The following is a 24,762-nucleotide window of genomic DNA, read 5'->3' as shown; positions in this document are numbered from 1 at the left end:
TGATGCCAAATGTTGATATTTTTAACACAAATATTAGTTATTGAGATATGCTTCTGGAAGTTGCCATAGTGCCTATTGTGTAGGGAGCACTCAATAAATATTACTATTATTATTTTTGAGTTTTTTCAGTGTTCAGGAGCTCCTTCTCCTTCCTTTGTACTCCCAGGTTCAAGTGCATTTAAAAGCAAGGTCCAAAATGCATTCTAAAACAGCTCAGAATCTTTTTATTAAGAACAAGTAATATCCCAAAGTTAGTTGTATGTGCATCACATTCAAATAGACTAGTGTTTAAGATAATCTTTTCATTGAATGGTTTGACAGATACTTCCATGGGCACATGAACTCTTAACACATTCAACTGGCATATGCACAGCAACCAATACAGGTTCAAAGTAATATGAAATAATTCTCATGGATGTTATAAAAATATTAAAATAAAACATGGCTCACAGAAGTTTGCAAGGATTTTAAAAATTAAAATCTTTATTATAAAGGAAAACAAAAATCTATATTACATACTTTTTATGTTTCCACATTTTATGGAGTCAAAAGTTTACAATTTTGTGGTTATTGAAATCAAAATTAAAGAAATGAGAAAGGCAAGAATTTGGGGTTATGAGAATTTGTGAAGATATTTTCACTGACTTCTTTCGAGAAATTCAGAAACTGTTCCTCACACTCAAAAACATTAGCAGTAATTAAATTTGAAAATAATTTAACAAACTCAGTATTTTGGAAATGGTCACAGGGACATTTCCAAATGGTCTAATTAAGATAATCTTTTCCTTGAAAGAATTGCCAGATACTTCCAGTAAAAAAAATTTTTTTGGTGCGTTAGTGGAAATCTTAATCAATTCAACAGGCACATGGAGAGCAACCATTGGCTCTAAATGGCCTTGTGTGAGCGTTTCCAACGACTTCCGGACCGTCAGGTATTCTTGAGAAACCTACTAGTTGTCTCGCTCAGCCCTGTTTTAGAATGATACTGAGAGTGCTGATCCATAACGTTTTCTCTAAATTTTCTAGAGTTACAACTTTTAACTTTGGGTTGCAGTTTGCGTTTCTCCAGTTACCCCAAGTATCCCCAAGGTCTGAACCGGTTGACCTGGGGACCCCGAGTTGGGCGGAAGTCTCAAACTAGGCAACTGGGCTGGGGGCGGGGTCAACGCCCGAAGCGGGCTGCAAGACTTCCGCTGATTGGACGGAGGCGAGTGGGCGGTGCCTCCCGGCCCCGCCCCGGAGCGCGGCGTCGCTAGGGACGCTTCGGTCGAGGCAACCGAAATGGAGCAGGAAGAGGGACTGACGGCTGTGGACAATATCGTCACTCAGTTCAACACCTATGAAGACTTTCTCGACTCGCAAATCACGACGGTGGACTTGTACTACCTGGAGGTAAGAGCACGGCGCCCGAGGGCCTCCCGGGTCACCGCGTGGCGGCGTGCTCGCCCCTTGCCGGCGGCCCTCGCTCTCCACAGGCCGCCGGGCTCCCCCGACGCGCGGGCCGGGCCGGTGGTGCACAGCCACGCTACGGGCTCCGGAGTGTCTCCATCCCAGTCTCGCCTACCTGCCCTTTCTCCCCTGAGGAAGGAGGCTTGCTCATAAAAGAGAGGCCTGTACAGAATTCTCCATGGCCTGTGTAGCTGGACCGACGCCTGTTTGCTTTACAGGGCAGCTGGCCGTCCCGCTCTCGTATACTTGGTGATATATTGGGCATGTGGGACCATAAACCTTCACTTCACTCTGAGATCCAGGAGGCCTGTAAGGACTGACGCGAGTAGCTAATGTGTAGGGAATACTCCTGACTTTGGTCGGCCCAGCTAACGATAACCCGTGCTGCAGGGCATGGTAGAGGGAAGAGAATTCTGGTGTCTGAGAGGAAACTTGTGTTGGCACTGCAAGCAACAGGGCAGGGCCTATCCTGAGAAGCTGGGAGGGGTTCCCAAAGCCCTGTTCTCCGCTGCATTGCCCAAGCAGGCCTGCCAGCAGGCACTGACCTGGGGATTCAGGGTGCAGACTGCGCCACCTACCTGAAATGCAACCAGGGAGACCGAAGCGCCATGCTGGCGCCACACCACAGGCGGGTGTGGGAAGGCTGTGCTGGATTTGGAAATCAGAGACATGAATGAATCCTGCAAAGGATGTGACTTTGGACAAGTAATTTGTTCTTGCTATAATTACATGTTAACAAGAAAAAATGTAGGAGGTATTTCCAAAACACGCAAGCTTGTTTTATTTACTTAAGTTACACATAGGGAGAGCGAGTTTTTCCATCAGCTCCTTTGCTTTTTTTTTTTTTCTTCAAGATTTATTTATTTTTCCTGGAAGGCCAGATTTACAGAGAGAAGGAGAGACAGAAATAAAGATCTTCCACCTGCTGGTTCACTCCGCAGGTGACTGCAATGGCTGCAGCTGAGCCAATCTGAAGCCAGGAGTCAGGAGCTTCTTCCGGGTCTCCCACGCGGGTGCAGGGTCCCAAGGCTTTGGGCCATTCACCACTGCTTTCCCAGGCCACAGGCAGGGAGCTGGATGGGAAGCAGGGCAGTCGGGATTAGAATTGGTGCCCATATGGGGATCTTGGCATGTGCAAGGAGAGGATTTAGCCACGAGTCCATTTCACTGGCCCAGCTCCTTTACTTTCCAAATGGTCACTAAGGCCAGAGCTAGGCGAGGCATATGCCAGGAGCCAGGAGCTCCCTGGAGTCTCCCACGCAGACGGCAGGGGCCCGAGCACTCCGGACTTCTTCCCTTGCCTTTTCCGGAATCACTAGCTGGGAGCCAGCTGGGAAGTTGAGGAGCTGTGGCATGAACAGCACAAAACCAACCTCAATATTTACTGAAAATATGCTTGAAGGGGAAGACATAATACTGCTAAACACTGTTTGTACCCAAGTCTTTAAGCAAATGGGAAAGAAAGACATCTTGGTAGACGAAAATAGTGCATGTGGGAAATGACCAGACTGAAGCCTAAAATTGGGAGAGTAAGGAACTAGAACATTAATATTAATTAGAGGTGAGAAATTAATACTTCATGTTTCATCAGTCATGAGTTTGAAGGTCTCTGAAATGAAGGATGATGACTGTATTTGGGGACATTATAAGGAGGTTTGCTTTTTAAATTTGACAATCGTTAGGTTTATTCTTACTCATAAAAAATTAAATTAAAATTGATATTAAGGTGAGGATGTATGCTATTGTGTAGATTAATAACAATTGTTAAAGTGCACTTAGCTGTAGATATCTATATTCTGAAAGACTGTGTGGTTGCAAGTTCGTTGCCTGCTTAGATCACACAGAGGCCAGACGCTGCTTTGGGATGCCTGCGTTTGTGAGACAAGCTGTCACATGGACCATGGGTGGTGCTAGGGGAGGTGAAACCCTTCCTGTCTCTGCCGCTCTCTGCCAGTAGTAATTGACTGTAGTTGATCTAAAAAAATGTCTTAAAACAATTCATTTTGCATTTTAAAAGCACATAAAATTATGTATATTTGTCATGTTCAAATATTGAGATTTATATTTACATTGTGGAATAGCTAGAGGAAGTGAATTAACATATATTACTTTATATAATTATCATTTTTGAGGTGGAAACAAAATCAGCATTTTTCAAGGATACAAAATCTATTATTATTATTATTTTAAACATTTATTTATTTTTATTGCAAAGTCAAATATACAAAGAGAAGGAGAGACAAGAGAGGAAGATCTTCCATCTGTTGATTCACTCCCCAAGTGACCACAATGGCCAGAGCTGAGCCGATCTGAAGGCAGGAGTCAGGAACTTCTTCCGGATCTCCCATGTGGGTGCAGGGTCCCAAGGCTTTGGGCCATTCGCCAGTGCTTTCCCAGGCCACAAGCAGGGAGCTGGATGGGAAGCGGGGCAATCGGGATTAGAACAGGCACCTATAGGGGATCCCAGTGCGTGCAAGACAAGAACTTTAGCTACTAGGCTATCATGCTGGGCCCATATATTATTATCATTAATAATAGTCATTGTATTGTAAATTAGAAGTGATAGCATGCTGTAGCTAGAAGAGCCAGAATGCAGAGACTTGGGTTCCAGCTCTGCACTATAGTGTTTTAAATCAATTTGAAAATCTGTTTCTTCACCTGCTAAATAAAGAGCCGTACTAAATGACATCCAGTTTTCTCTCTATGCCTTTGTCTGTCCATTCCTTCATCTGGTATTCATACAGCTATCTATGTAATTAGCAGGCCTTCACCAAGATCTTGATGCCCAAGATATTGCCTTTCAAGGAATTTACCTATGAGCCCATTCTAGACTTAATGCCAGTCACTTTAACATAGTGCTTACAATGAGCGTTGTACAGGTGATATTCACTATTCCAAGTGCTCTTTCTTTTTGAGTCAAAAAATGTTGAATGCATTTCCTTTTTTAAATTTAAAAAATGAATTTCTATTAAATATTAATATCAAGTATTCATGTGCAAAACATGGCCATTGTGTCTTTGCTGGATCTATTTCTCTAACCACTCCGCGGAAAGCCCACCTTCTGGGTAATGGTCAGACTGCTTTGGCTCTGGGTTTCTCTTAGCCAATAGGAGGATGGCAGAGGGCCAGCTGAGGGCTCAGAGGGAGTGGTTAGAGGATTGATCCCCCTCCTCTACCGCCTGGCTGTGGTTTCCAAGCAGCTGCATCCTTCCCAGGGTCTGGCCACTCTGACTGTTCCAGGATTTGTGTCTGCACCCATCTCCTCGTACAGCTCACGGTGTTAGTGATTTTGCTGTATTGTCAGCCCAGGGTGTCTCACCATTTCAGAGGATTTTTGCATCAATTTTGCCATTATCTTCATCAACAACACTCCCGTTCCTTTTAGCCATCTCTTTTGTATTTGCCTACTAGTTGCTGTTATGACCCTGGCCTCTATGTAATCATTTAACATCTTGGGCCCACAGTAAGTACACAGTTAATAATTTAATTGTTGCAAAACTGCATTAGGAAATAGGGAAGAAACGAAGACTGACGCTAGTTAATTATTTCATGAACCAGAAGAAGGACAACACAATTCAGGAGTGCCCAAGGTCTTCACTGTATGTTCGTTACACCTGGCTTGTTTTCCTAGATAGGTGTAAGATGTTGACAGAAAAACAGAAACAAAAGCACACTTCATAGTGATAGGCAATTAGAATTGTCACTGCTATCCCAAATAATATTCTGTGTTCTAAAAGTATTCCCTAAACAAATCTGCTAAATCAACATGTAAATGGTTCAAATGTTTTGGCAAAATTATTATGATATTCCATGTTCTTTCTTGGTAATTTTAAAATTTAAGTAAATATATTCACTTCATATAGTAATTCTAATAATTACTACAGAAAATAAAAATCTTAAGTTGCTTTTCTTGGGTAAGAAATCTAGAGGTGTTATAAGTATTTTTAAAATTCCCTGATTATTGGATCTCAGTCATGGTTGAACTTGTTCGAGTTAAGCAACAGGGAAGTTAATTTAAAGCATTATAATCTAATTAATTAGAAAATGGGAATGAAAAATAACACAAATGAAACCTTTAGATATAATCTTAAAATTACCTAGTGGGTGGGTGGGAGTAGCAGGCTAAACCTCTGCCTTTGACACTGACATCTCAGATATGTGGCCACCGGTTGAAGTCCCAGCTGCTTCACTTCCAGAGCACCTCCATGCTAATGGTCTGGAAAAGCAGTGGAAGAAGTCCTTTTGTCCCTGCCCCCTTTTCAGACTGGGTCAGTTCCATCTGTTGCTGTCATTTGGGATTTAAGCAGCAGGTGGGCAGATCTTTCTTTTTCTTTCCCTTTCTTACTCTGTAACTCTGACTTTAAAATTAAAACGTAAATAAAGAAGTCTTTAAAAAGTTGCCTATCAGGGCTCGGTGTGATGGCTCAGTGGTTAAGTCCTCACCTTGCAAGCCCCTGGATCCCATATGGATGCCAGTTCTTCTCTTGGCTTCTCCACTCCCATCCAGCTCCCTGCTTGTGGCCTGGGAAAGCAGTTGAGGACGGCCCAAGGCCTTGGTATTCTGCACCTGTGTGGGAGACCCGGAAGAAACCTTTGGCTCCTGGCTTTGGATTGGCTTAGCTCTGGCTGTTGTGGCCATTTAGGGAGTGAACCAGCAGTTGAAGATCTTTATCTTTGTTTTTCTTTCTATATCTCTGATGTGTTTTTTCATATAAAAATAAATGTTTGAAAATAGAGTAGTGAGGTTAAAGTCAGTTACACACTGGGACAGATGGAGAGACATAGAGAAAGAGAAACGGTTGCCCATCCGCATTCTATCTTACACCTTATACTCATCTTACTCTGGACACTCCCCTTGAGAATTGTTCATTGTTTAACTCAGCGGACGCTAACACTGAATAAAGAGTTCAAAAAGTAAAAAAATTATACAGTGAAGTAGGAGTATAGGCAAGCACAATAGTCAAATGAACAGATGTTCATTTCACTCACAGTCAATTATAGTGGTTAAAACTGTAGTTGTATAGTATTCCTAATAATTTTTTTAACAAAGATGCAAAATTCAGGTTGAAAAACTTTATTTGCAATAATAATATTACATACAGGCATTTTTTCCTGTTTATACTTGTTGGTTTCCCTTCTTTTGTTTTATAAGGTTTATTTATTTTTATTGAAAAAACAAATTTACAAAGAGAGAGACAGAAACATCTTCATCTGCTGGTTCACTCCTCAAATGACTGCAGTGCTGAAGCTGAGCCAATCCAAAGCCAGGAGCCAGGAGCTTCTTGTGGATCTCTCATGCAGGTACAGGTTCCCAAGGCTCTGGGCCGTCCTCGACCACCTTCCCAGGCCACAAACAGGGAGCTGGATGGGAAGTGGACCAGTTGAGATACGAACTGGCCCTTTTATGGGATGCTCCTGCTTGTAGGCAGAGGAATAGCCTGTTAAGCCATCATGCCAGCCCCTGGTTTACAAATTCTACCAGCTTTTTGATTGAGTGTTTGGCTTTTTCCATGTACAATATCATGCTATCTGCAAACATTGATGTTTTTACTTTCTTCTTTCCAATTCTGGTACCTGCTGTTGCTAATGCTTCTGATACTATATTGAATACAAGTTGTGAAAGTCACCACCCTTGTCTTGGTCCAGATTCGAGGGGAAGTGCTTTCAGCGTTTGTTTTTCTGGCTCAGTCTGATATTGCAGTTGGTTTTTGATGCATAGCCTTGATCGTTTTGACATGTGTTCCTTCTCTAGCTAACCTGTGGAGAGTTTATTTTTTTTAAATTATGAAGGAGTGTTAAGTCTTTTTGAATGTTTTCTCCATGTCTATTGAAATTACCATAAGATTGTTATTCTTTATACTGTTAATGTGATTTATGACATCTGTTTGTTTGTGAATGTTGACTTACCATTGCATCTTTAGGATAAATCATACTTGACTGTGATGTGTTACTTTTTCTTTTTCTTTTTCTTTTTGGCTTGCTTTGGTTATATTTTTTCTACCTGAAAACTACATATAAATAGTTATATATAAATATTATATATATCCTTATATAAAATTATATATAATGAATAGATTTCATGTTTCCACAATACAGATTAAGAGGCATAGGGATACCTCCTTCCTCACCCCCTCCTTCCCTTTCTCTCTGTTTTTCCTCCTAATATTACAGTGATATATTTTCATTTCACTGTGGTGTTGGATTTCACTTACTAGTATGTTGTTGAGAACTTTTATGTATGTTTATCACAGATAGAAGTCTGTAATTTTCTTTATGTGATGTGTCTGCGTTCAATTTTGCTGTCAGAGTGATGCTGGCTTCATAAAGAGTTTGGCAAAGTGCCATCCTGTTCAATATATTTTGATAAGTATTAGAGTTGGTTCCTCTTTAAATATTGTGTAGAATTCAATAGTAAAGTCATCAGGTTCTGGATATTTGCTTGTTGAGAGGGTTGTGGTTACTGTTTTTTTTTTAAAGTTAAAGTTATGCGTTTTATGATATAGTAGCACGAGCTCTGGGATTTCCCTTACACCCTCCCCCTCCAGTTGACTTCTCCTACATCATTACATCAGTATAGTGCTTCATAAGCACTCATAAGTCCATCATTCTGCTATTTAAGTCTATCCTAAGATTGTGGGTACAAACAACGGCAGACAATCCAGCATCCTATTGTCAAGATATATCCAACCATTTCATTGGGAGTCCATCATTGATTTGAAAGTGGAGATGCACACTGCATTGTATCTTCACACATTGGATATGATAGTCTATTACGTAGTTACTACATATTACCTTAAATGAAAAACCATAAAACAAAATTAGCAATAAGAATAAAGTTAAAAAAACATACAATACCATAAAAGTAAATAACATGCTACTGAACAACCAATGCATTGTTGAAGAAATGAAATAAAAAACCTTCTTGGAGACAGTGATGCTACTGTATAATCTATGAGTCAGTGAAGAATTTAGTAAGAGAGAAGAAGCTATTTTGAAGAAATGAAAATAAAAACAAAAATACAAAACCCATGAGTTGCAGCAAAAACAGTATTGATAGACTATTGATCTTACTTTTGCGTGAAAGTGCCTTATATCAGAGAGAACATATGATATTTGTCCTTTTGGGATTGACTTATTTCACTGAGCATAATGGTCTCTAGTTGGGATCATTTTGTTGCAAATGGTATAATTTCGTTCTTTATAATGGCTGAGTAGTATTCCGTAGAGTAGATGTACCACAGTTTGTTTATCCATTCCTCTTTTGATGAGCATCTGGATTGTTTCCATGTCTTTGCTTTTGTAGATTGTGCTGTTGTGAATATGGGATTATGGGTCCATTTCTCACATGTAGATTTCATTTCCTTTGGATATATTCCCAACAGTGGAATAGCTGGGTCATATGGTACATCAATTTTCAGTTTTCTTAACACTCTCTGTACTGACTTCCATTGAGATTATACTGGTTTACACTCCCACCAACAGTGAAGGATGATGCCTTTTTCTCCATATGCATGCCGGTAGATGTAGAGTTCTGAAAATAGGCCAATCTCACCGGAGTTAGGTGGAACCTCAATGTAATTTTCATTTGTATTTGCCCGATAGCTAAGGAGCCTGAGCATTTTTTTTTCATATGTGTATTAGCCATTTGAATTTGTTCTTTCGAAAAAGGCCTGCTCATTTCCTTAGCCCATTTCTTCATAGGGTTGTTGGTTTTGCTGGTTGCTAAGTTTCTGAATCTCTTTGTAAATTCTGGATATTGCCCCCTATTGGTTGTGTAGTGTGCTAAGATTTTCTCCCATTCTGTTGGTTGCTTCTTCACTTTGTTGAACATTTCTTTTGCTATATAGAAGCTTTTAACTTTGATGCAGTCCCATTTGTTTGTTTTGGCTTTGACTCCTTATGCTTTGGGTAACTTTTCTAAGAAGTCTTTCTCAATTCCTACATCTTGAAGAGTACTTCTTGTTTGTCTGTAATAGCTTGGTGGTTTCTGGGTGCAGATTTAGGTCCTTGATCCTTTTAGAGCTGATTTTTGTATAAGGTGACAGGTGTTTATCTTGTTTCTTACCTCTGCAGGCCGCTATCTAATTGTCTCAATAGCATTTGTTGAAGAGACCAGCTCTTTCCCCTGGGATGATTTTTAGTTCTCTGTTGGAGATTAGTTGTCTGTACATGTGTGGGCTCCCTTCTGGTGTTTCTATTCCATCTCGTTGCTCTTCTCTGTTTCTGTACCAGTACTGGATTGTTTTGATGACTACTGCCCTGTAGTATTTTTGAGGCTGGAATTGTGATTCCTTCAGCTTTATTTTTAGTCTTCAGGATAGCTTTGGCTGTTCATGGTCTCTTGTGTTTCCAGATGAACTTTGTATTACTGTTTCTATTTCTGAGAAGAATATTGTTGGGTTTTAATTGGGATCATGTTGAATCTGTATATTTCTTTTGGTAATACAGACATTTTGATAATGTTGATCCTGCCAATCCAAGAACATGGAAAGTTTCTTCATCTTTTAATGTTTATAAAATCTAACACCACATCATACTAAACACCGTAAGCAAGATAGGCATAGAAGAAACATTCTGTAACGTAATCAAAGCAATATAAGACAGACCCAATGCCAGCATCATACTAATTGAGGAAACACTGAAAACCTTTCCACTAAGAACTGGAACCATACAAGGATTTGCACTTCAACCACTGCTCTTCAATATAATATTGGATGTCCGTGCTAGAGATATTAGGCAAGAAAAACAGATTAAAGGAATTCAAATTGGAAGTGAAGAATGATAATTATCCGTGTTTGCTGATGACATAGGAGAACCGAAAGATTCAAGCAAGAGACTTAGAACACATAGGAGAATTTGGCAGAGTGGTAGGATGCAAAATTAAAGTGTCACTAGTATACACAAATAACTCCATGGCTGGGAAAGAAATTGTAACTACAGTCCCTAAATACCTTGCAATTAGCCTAACCAAACATGTGGAAGACCAAACAAAAATAAAGCTGGAAGAATCACAGTTTCTGACCTCAAGAAGATCTATTTTGAATTTCTAAGCAGTCTTCATACTGACTTCCATAGTGGTTGTACCAGTTCATACTCCCACCAATTGTGTATTTGGTTTCTGTTTTTTTCCTGATCCTTGCCAGCATTTGTTATTTTTTTTAAATTTTGGGATGAAAACCATTTTAACTGGGGTGAGGTGAAACCTTGCTCTGTGTGTGCGTGTGTATTTTTAAGATTATTCTTGTTTCTGTTGTTGTCATTGTTTATTTTGAGATTTATTTATTACTCCTGGAAAAGAAGATGTACTGAGAGGAGAGACAGCAAGATCTTCCATCTGCTGGTTTACTCCCTCAAAGGCTGCAATGATCAGAATTGAGTGAATCTAAAACCGGGAGCTTCTTCTTGGTCTCCCACCCATCCTCTACTGCTTGCCAAATATTTCTTAGCATTCTGTTGATTTCCTCCTCATTTTATTGATTTCCTTTGTGGTGCAGGAGCTTCTTAGTTTGATGTAATCCCATTTGTCTGTTGTATACTTGTATTGTTTATGCTTCTGGGAGGTCTTATTCAAGACTTTTTCACATAGGCTAGTGTCCCTCTGTTCTATTAATTAGATGGCTTCAAGTCATTAGTTTTTTAAAAATTTATTTTTTTATGATATTTGTGTAATTGAGAAGATTGTATGCCCATGCTGACTACCCATTAGAGTGGAAAAGATTGAGAAATAGGGGAAGTGGAGGAGACCATTATTTCCACATTTTCTTTTTCTTCCTGTATCTGGGAGAGAAGGTGAGAATCTGTACCCAGCATCCTAACAGCGTCAGTACCTGGGAATGGGGAATGGCCACTCAGTGTCATTCTAGGGTCCCTGATGTGGAGCATGCTCTGAAGGTACTGCTCAAGTGTTTTCTATAGTTCTAGAATGTTGTTGATTTCATTGCTGCAAGGATGAGGAAGTCCTTCCAAGGTCCATTGGCTGACATAGTCCACCTTAGAGTTTCCTGTCAAACTTGGCTAGGAGAGTTATCCAATCTGTTCTGTCCTCCATTTTACTAGACATCCTCTGCACGCTTCAGTGAACTGGTTGTCATGTCCCCCTGTGCATCTGGCCATGCTGTCCACTGCACCATCTTAAACAACTTTGGAGACCCAATTTTGACTCATGCACTCAATGCTCAGGCCATAGATCCTGCAATTTTTGTTGTGGTTGGAGTTCTGAGTCCAGCAATTCTGTTGGGATAGTCCCCAAAGAAGCCTCATCTGAGGTGACCCCAGACCTGACTCCTGTGTGTCCCAGCCAGTGTGGCTTAGTGTGTCACCCATATCGGCCTGTACACACACTACACTGGTGGTTGTAGTTGCTGGTTCAGTTCTGTCTCCAGCCCCATCTCATGTGCAGATCAATGGATGCTGCAGTTCAGCCAAGCCCTGCCCACCACACACTCGGCCCTCACATACACCAGTGGGAACTGCAGCCCAGTCGGAGTTACTTCCAATATACCCACCAGGCCTGTTCCCAGCCCTAATTCTTGTGCATGATGGTGTGTGCAGCAGACTTGTCTAGTCTGTCTCACATCCCATTCTGCTTTTGTACACATCAGTGGGTGTTGCAGCCTAGCTCATCCCAACCAACTCCACTTTCTAGGCCATATTTGTGCTGGAGAGTGCTACTGTCTGTCCAGCCAGGTCCACCATCGGCCCTGGTTCTCATGCTTACTGGTTGGAGTTGCAGCCCATCAGAGGGGTGTGCACAGTTTCCTTAATCAGCCCACTGGCAGCCCTGGATCTTGCAATTTCCAGGTGGTTTTGCAGTCTGACAGGCACCCCCCCCCCCCCCCCCAACGCCCAGCACTTGCCAGCTAACGTTGCAGCAAGTCCTGATCAACCTGCACTCACTCAGGCTCATGAGTGCTCCAGAGGATGTGATTGTTTAGCCCAGCCTGGCTGTCTCCCTAAAACAGTTCACAGGTAGGCTAGCAGGTATTGTAGCCCTGCCTAGCCTGGTCTGCCCCCTGTCCCTGTTCTCAGGCTCACCAGTGGGAGTAGTGGCCCAGCAGGGGAACCCACGCTGCCCCCTACGGACTTGGATGCTCCCCTGCCCCTGGGTCTCATGTGTGCTGGTGGGTGCTGTGGCTCAGTCTGGCATGGCTCACCTCACTTCAGCATCACTTCAGCTGCATCCTGGCAAGGCCTACTCTCAGTTCCAGCTCATGCTGGTGGGAGCTACAGCCTAGCCCAGCCCAGCCAGCCTCTAGTCCCAGCCCTAGTGTGAACTGAGTGGTGGTGTGACCCAATCTGTCCTGTCCTGCACCCTGTCCTGGCTCTCACAGCTGCCAGTGGGTGCTATGAACTGGCTCAGCCTGGCCTGCCCGCAGACCTGACCCATGCATATGGTAGTGGGTACTGTAACCTGGCCTGGTCTGGGCTGCTCCCAATCTTGGTTCTTGTGCTCATCTGCAGAGACTGCGTCCTGACAGAGGAGTTCTCCAAGCTGCTCTATCAGGTCACCTCCCAGTGGCAGATCTTCTGCACTGGGGGGTGGGGGGTGCTTGGACCATCCTGACTTGGAATACCTCCTATCCTGGCAGGAACAGCAGTCTTGCCCAACCAGTCCACATCTATACTTGCTCTTACTGTTAGGTGGTACATTCCAGCCATGCCTGGTCCATCCCCAGACACAGCTCTTGTGCAGTTCAGCAGGTGCTGAGACCTAGTCCAGCCTGTTCTACACCTACTCTGGCTCTTGTGAGCACCAGTGCGTACTGGAGCCTAGTCCAGTCTGGAACACCCCAGACCCAGTCCACATCCATGGCAAGGTATACTGCTGTCATGTCCAACCCACTTTGCTCGGCATCATTTGAGCTATCACTCACTGGTGGGAACCACACCTATTTGGGACATGCTGTTGGCTCCCTGACTGTGCCTACTCCCAGCCTTAGATCTGTGTGTGTTGATGGTTGCTCCAACCTAGCCTGGCATAGCCCATTCCCCATCTTGGCCTTTGCCATCAGATGCTGCACCTTGGCCTGGTGTGGCCTGCCCCGAGTCCCAACTCTCATTGGTAGTTGCTGCAAACTAGCTCTGCTCAACGTGCCTCCATCCCTGTCTTTGCTGCAAGCAAGTAGCATGAATGGCCGACATTCCATTCTGTCTCCTTCACATGTCAAGTGTGATATGGTTTAGTCCTGCCCTACCTGGTCTAAACTCCCATAGCCAGCCCACACACTTACTGACAATTGGAGCAGCCTTGCCCAGCTTTACCAACACCCAGGCCTGAATCATGTGCTTACCAATGGGAGCTGCAGCCCACCAGGGGAGTTCTCTAAACTCCCTGGCCTCTACCACCAGGCCCACTCCCAGACTCAGATCTCACGTGAGCCAGTGGGTGCTGGGCCCTTTCCCTACGTAGTCTGCTCCGTCTGTCTTGGCCTTTGTGCATGCTGCTGGATGTTGTAGTCTGGCCCACAATGCACCCTATTCTTAGGTGCACCTACAGGTGCTGCAGCCTGGAACAGCCTGGCCTCTTCCCCACCCCAGTACCCATAAGTGTTGAGGGTTCCATGGTTATGCCTGGTTCAGCCATCACCCCCTCAGCTCTTGAGTAAACCAGCTGTTATGGCATTCCCACCTGGGTGAGCCAACAAATCCCCCACAGGATCTGCCCCCAGACTTGGTTAGTGTTATGGCCCAACCCCTGTTCCATCCTCACTGGCGGGTACCATGGTCTGGTCCTGCTCGGCTCCCAGCCAGAGCTCTGATGTGTGCAGGTATGTGGTGATTGGCAGTGGTCAATGCTAATTAGCCCAGCTTATGTCTCCCATGTGGGAGGGTGCATCGGTCTGACTCAGGAAAGTTTTCTAGCTTTCCTTCAAACCACCCAGCCTCAGTCCCCTCGCGTACTTGCAAGTACAATGGCTTTGTCAGCAGAAGTTCCCTAGAAGTCATTCTCTACCTGTAATGTACTCCCTCAGTGGTCCCCCTCAAAGAATCCTATACCTCCATCTCTGATCAATCCATAGTGCCCACACACAAGCACATGGGTTCCCCAGCCTGGTCTCCTGGTGGGGTGGAGTGCTGGCCTGAAGCTCTGCCCTCCCACCTGGGAGTGCAGATTGTGTATTTCAGCATCTGTGCTGGCCTGGGACCCTACACCTCTGTCCAGCTGGGACTCAGTAATGTTAGCTAGTCCCCAAGCACAGTCCACTAGCACATGCCAGCATGCCAGCCCGGGGCCCTAGCACCCCTCCCCCAACTTTGCCCTGGACCCAAATATATATGGGAGTTTCCAGGCCTCCTCCATTATGCTAGCCCCCCATGTGATCCCTCAGCCTCCCAGAGGCTACCAGGCATTGCACAGGTGGAAGCAAGGCTCCTTGGATTCAAGTCATAGGTCTTTATCTTTGGTCCATTGTGAGTTAACTTTTGTATATGGTATTAGGTTGTGATACTTTTTTACCGCTTTATGAACAGATCTCCAGTTTTTCTAGCGCCATGTAAGAAACTGTCATGTTAAATGATTTTAGCTCATCTGTCAAAAATTAGTTGGTTGTAGGTAGACTGATTACCCCAGCCATTGTGACTACTGCCTTGTTTTCCTGTTTATTCTTTGGCCGAGCTAGTCAAATAGTATCTCACCCCAACATTAATGGAATCATTGTTGTGTCTATGTGAACTTTTCTTTTTTGCCCCATGACTTCCAGACCAGCAAATTCAAAAATTGTAGTGAGAAGAAATAACATTTCAATAGTGGGATCACCAGAGGCAAAACCTGGAAGGGACATTATGATTTCCATCCCTGATTGTTACACCCGTGAATCATGGCTGTGGACAAACGAACTCCATCTGTCACTTATTTGGAACATCTAAAACATCCTGCAGGACAATACCAAATTACACGGTCCTGCTACCCCATAGCATTGTGACTGTGTCTTTAAACGACCATCCCACCGACATGGGGACAGATGACTCGGCGTGAAGTGGAAGCACAGCAAAGCCTGTGAACCTCGTGGGCGTGAGTCAGCTTCTTTTGATTTCTCTAATCAGAAGCAATGCTGCGTCTGATGGTGACGCTGGCCCAGAGTGGGTGATTTCAGCAACACCATCGACAGAAAGGTCAAATATATGGAGAGTAAGCATCGTTCTTCCAGGGAGAACAAATTTCTCTGCCCCTTTCATAATGGGGCTGGTCATACGTAAATAGTCTGCTGCCAAGTGGCTAGCTGTTCCTAATCGCTCAGTTCGTTGTTTATCTCCCCAAGACCTCTGGCATATTTCAAAATCAACAACTGTATTGCATCTGTTATTGCCACCAAAGCATTCCATGACATTTTGCTTCAGGATAGGTTTCTTCCATATTTTGGCCATTTTATTCTTATGTTCATATTCAAATGTCCTAGGCTTCAGAGCCTCTTAGTGTGGTATTTGGGGAAAGTATCTTTCAACAGGTAATTAAGATAAATTGAGGTTATATGAGTGAGTCCTGATGCAATATGACTCATGTCCTTCTAAGATAAAGGAAACAGCTCACCATACAACCATGTAAGGACACAATTTGAACATGGCAGTACGCAGTCAAAAAGAGAGCCTTCAGAAGAACCCAATCCACTGACATCCCCATCTTGGGCATTCAGAACTCTGAAAAAATATGTATGTGATTTGGGTCCCTCCCTGCCCCTCTCCCCATGCCCGCCACTTTTATGTTACTTTCTTATGTAAGTGTCAAACAAGTGTTTACCTAAATACTTTCCACTGACGGTGGCAGAAAGTGATGCACAAACTTTTGTTCCTGCATTCCGCGGAACACACACACACACACGTACACTGCTTTAAAATAGAGATTTGACCTTTCAAAGTTGTGAGAGCTGTTGGCATAGTTTATGGAAAACTTGTAGCATCTGGTATGGGAGCTTGCAGACATCAGAACAGACAAACAGAGAGAAAAGGTAGAGAAGTGGGGGAAGTAAGAAGAAACTGGAACGTTCAAGGATAAGCTCGACTCCTTGACAGAAGCCTGGCTCCTGTGCGAGGCTCTTACCTCTCTTGAATTTGCTGATGAAGGCTTTATGCAGGGCAAGGGTGTATCTTGGGTCCAGAGCTAAACATGCCTCTGATTCAGAAGTTGGAGAGGCCAAAGAAGGAGATCCTGAAAGAACTAAAGCAACATCTGCTCCTTCACTTTTTCATTATGAATTTTTGAGGTTCACCCTAACTTATCACTACCCAAAACAAGAAAATAGTAATAAATAAAGTTTACTTTTGAAAGTATTTGTTTTTTTATTTGAAAAGCAGAGAGGGAGAGACACCAAGAAATCTTTCATCCACTCACCAAGTGGTTGCAAAGGCTAGGGCTAGGCAAGCCTGGAACTCCAGCTGGATGTCACAGTTGGGTGGCATAGGCCCATTTACTTGGTCCTTCCTCTACTGCTTTTCCAAGCACCTTAGCATAGGTGCTCAGAATCAGAGCACCAGGACTTGAACTAGCACTCATACGGGGATGCTGGCATCACAAACTCAACCTGATGTGGCACAATACAGAGCCCGTGTTCATGCAACTAGGATGATGCAACAAAAATTTACTATACATGTCATATTTTAATTTTTCACAAGGAGAATATGCTTGTTTATGAACTGCCAGGTTAAATTAATAAAAAGTAGAGAATGTGGATTTCTCAAGTTTTGTAGCATTTGTAGAAGTTACACATAAATTCATAAAATGATAATAAACATAGAAAATCAAAATTAATTTTACTTATGAACCAGATGAAAGAAATTTAAAATAAATCCAAGAATATATTAAGAAACTATATATTAGAATGAAAGTAGTATAACTATTGTAGAAATATAAAATTAAAGTCATGTTATTAACAAGTTTTAAAAAGGAAGCATGACCATCTCTATGGATGCAGAAAAAGCATTGGATAAAATTCTAAACCTAGTGTTATCATAAATTGATAAAAAATATATACATTCTTATAAAAATGTTATATTCAAAGATTAAAAATATAAGAGGTTAGTATTCAATCACAAGCAATATATAATTACTGCTATTATCATACTACCTCACAGATACTTTGTTTCTGGACATCTCCATTAAATATTCATTAAATGAGGTGAATTATAGTAATTTTTTTGTTTTTTTTATGCATGCAAAAGTTGTACTTACACCACACTGTTACAGGTGCAGTAGCATTGTGTCTAAAAATAGTTCATGTATTTCAGTTAAAACAGTTTTTGCTAAAAACTGACAATAATCCTTGTAACATACAGTGATCCCCAATCTATTTGAAGTATACAACAGTAATGATGTTTGCCACAATACAAAAGGTTTTCACAAAAGGCTTTTTTGTAACATTTGATGATGATTGACAACATTTTATCTGCAGTTAGAGTTAAGAATTACAAAGTTGGAGTTGATTCTTTCAGACTCTGCCATTGCTTTATCAGTTACATTTATAGAACATTCTAAATGTCTCTTTCATTTCAGCAATATTCAAGGTTTCTTCACTGGGGCAGGTGTTGTCTCAAGAGAGCACTTTCTTTGTTCATCCATTAAGAAGCAAGTCCTTGTCTGGTATACTTGCATCATGGACTGGAGCGGTGCAGCCTAGTCGTCTGGTGCACTCTTAGTTGTAGCTCCTCTGCTTGTTTTCCCCACCTTTGCAGTGACTTCTTCTAAAGTCACTCACAGTCATTCAGGAGAATTAGTCAGCTAAGCCATGGACTGAAAAAATGAATCTTCTAATTCTCCTTTTAAAAAATTTAGAATGATTTTAAGTGATTTTATTTATTTTTATTGGAAAGACAGATATATAGAAAAGTATTCTGTCCGATGATTCACTCTCCAAGTGGCTGCAACAGCCAGAGCTGAGCCAATCCAAAGCCAGTTGCCAGGGGATTTCTTCTGGGTTTCCCATACAGGTACAGGGTCCCAAGGCTTTGGGTCATCCTCCACTGCTTTCCCAGGCCACAAGCAAGGAGCTGGAAGAGAAGTGGAGCAGCCAGGATATGAACTGGAGCCCATATGGGATCCTGGCACATGTAAGGCAAGAACTTGAGCTGCTAGGCTACCACGCTGGGCCTTAATTCTGCTTTTCTACAAACATTTTGAAGTCTCCTCATAGTTCTAAATAACTCATGGTTAAGCAAGAAAGTATAAAATTTATGACACGTTTCACACTGATATGAAAGTAAAGTATATAATGAAGACAATTGTCTTAAAAGCTAGTGGCCTTAGATCCATTTTAAGAAATTAGGAAAACAAAAAAGAACAGAAAAGTTCAAGGAAGTGCTTGCAAGGAAATAATGAAGAATGGAAATCAATGAAATAAAAAAATAATAAATATCAATGGTATTGAAAGTTACCTCCTTGAACACAATACAGTGGTAGAGCTTTGCATAGGCTGATTATCATCCAAGTCACGCCTCTTCATTGATGTTGTTATTCTTTAGTTGTTCATTGTTCAGATTACAAGCAGGCCGGCTTGTGTGAATGTGCGCTAACTCCAGGGCCATCCCAACCTCAAGGCTCCTGAAGCCTTTTGCTGTGAATCATCCCATTGCCCCGCGCTGCTGCTGTTGCCTCTCTAGAGGGGCAAGTTCTGAGAGCACTGCCCAGTTGACTTGCACATCCTCACCTTGCGGTCTGTGGTAGAGTCCCCTTTCCCCCAGCTGCTGCCTGCCAGTAGATGAGGAGACGAAAGAATTGTGGTGGAGGTTTCCTTTTGGGCAGACTAAGAAAGAAGCATTTACTCTCTGTGCATAGTTGAAAGAGCAAACAGACTAGTTGATAGAAATCCAGAAATGGGATATATACTCAAATTACAGACGAATGTAGAATTTCTGGGGCCACTCCATATTGGTGCCAGCTCGTATCTTGCCTGCTCCACTTCTGATCCAGCTCTCTGGAAAGCAGCAGAAGATGCTCCAAGTCCATGATGCCATGTGGCAGACCTGGAATAAGCTCTTGGCATCCAGCTGCAGATCAGTTTAGCGCTAGCTGTTGTGGACATTTGGGAAGTGAACCAGCAGATGGAAGATCTCTCTCACTGTAACTCTGCTTTTCAAATATAAACAAATCTTTCATAAGGAAGGAGTCCTGAATAATATTTAAAGAGGTTTATTTATTTTTATTGAAAAGTCAGATTTACAGAGAAAAGGAGGGACAGAGAGGAAGATCTTGTGTCCATTGATTGACTCCCCAAGTGGTCGCAACGGCAGTGCTGAGCCAATCTGAAGCCAGGAGACTGGAGCCTCTTCCGGGTCTTCCAAACAGGTACAGGGTCCCAAGGCTTTGGGCTTTGCTCGACTGCTTTCCCAGGCCACAAGCAGGGAGCTGGATGGGAAGCAGGGTAGCTAGGGCATAAACTGATGCCCATACTGGATCTGTGCAGATGCATGGTGAGGACTTCAGCCACTAGGCTATCACACCGGGCCCAATTATTAATTTTTTTCTTTATTTTTGACAATCTATTGGTTAATTAGGGCAGAAAGGTTCAAGGGTTACGGGAAAGTGGGTAAGATTATTATTTCCACATTCCCTCTTTCTCTCTTTTTTGTTTTATATCTGGGGAAAAGGGGGAGATAAAGGGAGAAGCCCCACTCAGCCTCCCAGCTATCCCAGGTCCCCAATGTGGGGCATGCTCAGAGGGTCTTGCTCAAGTGGTTTTGATAGTTCAGCGGTTATGAATTGCTGCCAGTCTCGTCTTTCCAAGCACGATGAAGTCGTTGCAAAATCCACTGATTGACATAGTCCATGTTAGAGTCTCTGTTTGCCCGTTTTTCACTGCCAACGTATGGCTGGGGTAGTTGATTGATTTGTTCTGTCCTCTATTGTGGTGCCAGGTATCGTATGCAGGTTCTGATGGACTGCCATATCCTCCATGTGCACCTGGATATGCTGTCCACTGCTCCGTTTGAGCCTCTGAGGAGGTTCGGCTCTGTCACTTGCACTCCATGGCAGACCATGGAACCTGCACTTCTCTTCATGGTTGGGGTTCTGAGTCCCGCAGTTCGACTGGGGAGATTCCCAAAGAAACTTCATTAAAGGTTTCTTTTTCACGATCAAATAGCTTCTTGAAAAGGAAAGATATTTATCTTTCCAATACAAGACACTGAAATAAAGTGTTCTTTTTTGAACATTTATTTGTTAAAACAAACCTGTAATGTTACAGGAAAATAATGATCTGAAAAATATATTTGCAGATATTTTATAGACATGTAACTACTGTATTTAAGACAAACCCAAGTTATTACATATTAGTAATAAATAAGCAGAAGGTTTATTTAAAATTTAAAAATGACAGTCCAAGAAGAAGAAATGCACATGTCTTGTAAACACGGGAACAGATGGCAAGCCTCATTAGTAATCAAAGCAGTGCAAGCCATCCTCAGAGGAAGACGGGGAGCCAGAGGCACAGTAACGAACTGTGTGCAGCACCTGTCCGCACAGATCTTACGGAATATGGAATCACAACAATTTTATTGAATGTATACGTAAGGAAAAGGTGTTCAAAAGCTATTGTTAAATATCAAAGAAGTAGGTCCTGCAACACTGCCAGTGTGATTCTGCTTTGGTCCCAAGAAGTGCACTCCCCCAAACTGAAGGACAACAGTTGCAAAGCTAAGTCCCAACGTAGCAGTGTCTGTGAGGGTTAAGATCAAGAATGATAGATGATTTAGCGGACTTGTTTGTGTTGTGTGTCTAAGTTTACTCTCCAAATTCTATATTATTTTTATAAAGAGGAATAGAGGGAAGAGAATTAATAGTACCCATTTAATCGAGGGAAGCCAGTAGCTTCCTGATTGTCATTTATTTTGTTTTTGTAAATGTTAGGGTAGAGAATGAAAATATAGGGTAAATGCTAGGGTAGAAAAAACCCCTAACTTTGGGGTGGTGGTATTTGCCAGTTCTTGTTGGTCTATCTTGTAGTTGGTGGAGAAAGCCTCCAGCATCTTGACACTAGGGTAGGGGGGCTGTCAAATCTTAGTATTTGCCATTAAGTCAGAAGGCTCTTTTATTTTTTAATGTTTGTTTTTATTTATTTGAGAGAGAGAAAGAGAAGGGAAGGGAAAGGAAGGGAATGGATGGAAGGGATTGGGAAGGATAGGATGAATCTTCAGTGTGATGGTTTACTCCCCACATGGCTGCAACATTTGGGACAGGGCCTGTCTGAAGCTGCAAGCCAGAAACTATATCCTGATTTGCCATGTTGGCTGCAGGGACCCAAGTCCTTGGACCGTTATCTGCTGCCTATCACAATGCACATTTCCAGGAAGCTGGATCAGAAGCAGAGGCAGGAATGGGTTACAGGGATGTGGGTGTCCCAGTGTAGGCTTCATCTGAAGAGAATGTTTTGTTACACCCATTGAGGGTCATATTTGGAAAAAGTCGTGTTAGGGGTAGACATTTGAGAACAGATCTCCCAAAATAGATTCACACTCCTGGGATAATCTTGAATATTTTTCTTCACTTGTGTTAGTTTTTGTGCTTCACTAGGATGTTGTCAAAGATAGAGGAAATATGTTGTTACATTGAAGACATAACTCATGATCCTGTCAGAGCACATTAATTGAGATTGAAGCAATCTTTTTCAACTTTCTGCTTCTTTCGTCAATAGATTTTTGCTATTTGTTGTAATACAGAATAGCATTGATGATTACAGTACTGATCAGATGACTTTGTATAACTCAGGTAGGGCACATAATAGGAATGTAAAACACAATCAGTATGCAGAGCAATAGGAACATTTTTTCATGCATAAGACTCATGTATTCAGTAGATTAGAATTTGCATTCTTACACTCCTAGAAGAATCTCACATTTTTTCTGAACTGAGAATGCTTTTTTTGTAACCTCAGTTCTAGTGATGTACTTAAGAAATTTCATACTCAAAGTATCTTTTGTAAATCCAAGTTGAAATGTGCATTGCTTTTGCATTAAAGACTGTTTCCACTAGATGGAGGCATGTGCTCAGTTTTGTGGTTCATGTGCATGCATCTCCGAGAAGAGAAGCAGAAAAGCTTGACAAGGCTGGTAGCCTTGGGTCTCGGCACCTGCTGCCATGCATTGCAGTAACCTGGCACATGTATGCATGGTGCGTCACAGAAATTCAGTGTTTGTTAAGCAAATGAGATTAGCAATTTTCTAAATTCTTCGGTTTTATTTGAATAATTATAACTTTAAAATAGTCACTGTGAGTTGAATGGACAGGTGTTCTCATTAAACTGTTAATATTTGCACTCTATGTTGATATACTAGTTAAGAATTTGCAACAATATGCTCTATACTGTTTCCACTATACCTCAGATATTTTATATTTAGTTAAGATAATAATGACCATTATTAGTGCATATAAATGCATATATGTATGTGTGTGTGTGTGTATGGGATACTTCAGTCCTTATACCAGTGTCTTCATGTAAGATGGCACCTTATCAAATAATTGAAAACAATATTCATTTTAAATATATTTTTCAAGTTACAAAAATGTTTCCTACAGTTCTTAAATGAAATAGAAAAGATCTGAAATACTGTTGGGGAATTGTTTCTTAGCCTGAAACATTTTGTGGTTGTCTTCTTGGATTTCTACTTTTCTGTTTCTTTTGGTGTCAACATTGTGTGGAAACAATATTTTTGTAGTTAACTAAGAAATTCATCTGCTCCTTTTTACTTTGTGTTTGGAGTTATAATGTCCTGTGTCATCAGTTAACTGACTTCAAAGAAGTCTGAAACATTGAACTTTCTGAAAGCAGCCCAGTTCTTTGTGTCATTAGTTTTGAATGTCTTTCTTGTAGGAGCACTATTGTTCATAATTTTATTGTTTTAAAGATATTCTATTAATTACACACACAACTGTTTTTGTAAACTGATTAAAAACACAGAACACTTTTGTTCTCCACTCCCTTAGAAAAAATTTAGTGGTTGATGTTACTTCTTTTTTTTTTTCTCATCTTATATCTGTGGGAAAGGGCAGGCCAAGTAAGATGTCTTTACATAGCTTTTCATATTTACATTTATGGGAAAGGGCAGGCCAAGTAAGATGTCTTTACATAGCTTTTCATATTTACATTTCATCCCATTTTAAAAGGATATGTTTCATTTGCCATTTCAAATTAAGTGCTTGTCAACATTGGAGAAAACACCATTTCTTGTTCATACACACATCTGCCTACTGATTCTTCTCTTTAGGATGAAAGCCTGGCCCGCCAGTTGGTGGAGCTAGGTTACCGAGGAACTGGAGAGATAATGAAAAGGGAAGATTTTGAAGCAAGAAAGGCAGCTATAGAGATTGCAAGGCAGGCTGAAAGAACACAGAAAAAGTGAGTATTCATGTTCCAAATCTAGATTTTATGTTACGCTGTGGAGTCTCTGGAAAAATACAGTTTTGCTTGCAACTTGGAAGACCCTCAGCCTGTGTGTTCTAGAGATCAGGAACCAAATGGCATCGAATGTGCTACAATAAAGCAACGGCCATTTTGAGCCACTGATTTAAGAAACAAAAATGCTAAAATACGGTTATCACACCAGTTAAAGTCTTTTAAAAAACTGATGCAATGTTACTTATTTTATGGATTGATACGCGGGATACATGAATGGGTTTTACTTTAGAATTCTTTATACTTTTGAAGCCTGTCAAATTTAGTGCCAATTATGTTGTCACTTTTTCTAAACATGGGGTCTGGTTAAGAATCACTAGCTTTTGTCACAGTGACAGTCATATAAAAGGGTTTGAGTAAAATATGTTGAAATTTGTGATGAAAGTGATGCCTTCCTAATGTTGATGGTGTAAAACTAGGACCATATTTTAAAGATTTGGCCAAGCAATCAGCTATTCAATTTAAAAAAAAAATGAGACTTGGGGCTGGCACTGTGGCACAGTGCACTGGGTTTCTGCCTGTGGTGTGGGCATTCCAATGGGTCCTGGTTTGAGTTTCAGCTGCTCCATTTCCAAATCTAGATCCCGGCTTATAACCTGGGCAGGCAGTAGACAGATGGCCCAGGTTCTTGTGCTCCTGCCCCCACATAGGAGACCTGAATGAAACTCCTGAGTCCTGGCTTCAGGTCAGCTCAGCTATGACTGTTGCAGCCATTTGGGAAGTGAATCCGAACATTCTGTCTCCCCTTCTCTCAGTAACTCTGCCTTTCACATCAAAACAAATCTTTACAAAACACGAGTATTGAGTTGTAGTTGTTAGAAATATCCAATAATTTTCAGTAACTTTGCTAAATGAAGTATTAAAGGATTTTTCTTCATTTGGTTACAGTGAGTAGAATTCCGCTCTTAGGATGCCTACTACTCAATTCCAAAAACCTGCA

The 24,762-nt window shown here is 41.8% G+C and overlaps 1 protein-coding gene across 2 annotated transcripts in view; it reads left to right on the top strand.

Moving 5' to 3' along the window:
- Positions 1-1,229: 1,229 nt before the first annotated feature.
- CFAP299 (cilia and flagella associated protein 299) overlaps positions 1,230-24,762 on the top strand; it is a 517,974-nt gene continuing 494,441 nt past the window's right edge. For both annotated transcript variants that reach the window (XM_058667165.1, XM_004590614.4), the window contains exons 1-2: positions 1,230-1,392; positions 23,635-23,765. In XM_058667165.1, coding sequence (XP_058523148.1) covers positions 1,282-1,392; positions 23,635-23,765 — 242 coding nt within the window. In that variant the 5' untranslated portion in view covers positions 1,230-1,281. The remainder of the gene's footprint in view (positions 1,393-23,634; positions 23,766-24,762) is intronic.

Source organism: Ochotona princeps, chromosome 7, assembly GCF_030435755.1.
Source record: "Ochotona princeps isolate mOchPri1 chromosome 7, mOchPri1.hap1, whole genome shotgun sequence".
In the NCBI taxonomy this organism is placed as follows: domain Eukaryota; kingdom Metazoa; phylum Chordata; class Mammalia; order Lagomorpha; family Ochotonidae; genus Ochotona; species Ochotona princeps.
The sequence above is the reverse complement of the archived record's forward strand: the minus strand, read 5'-3'. Positions and strand labels throughout refer to the sequence as shown.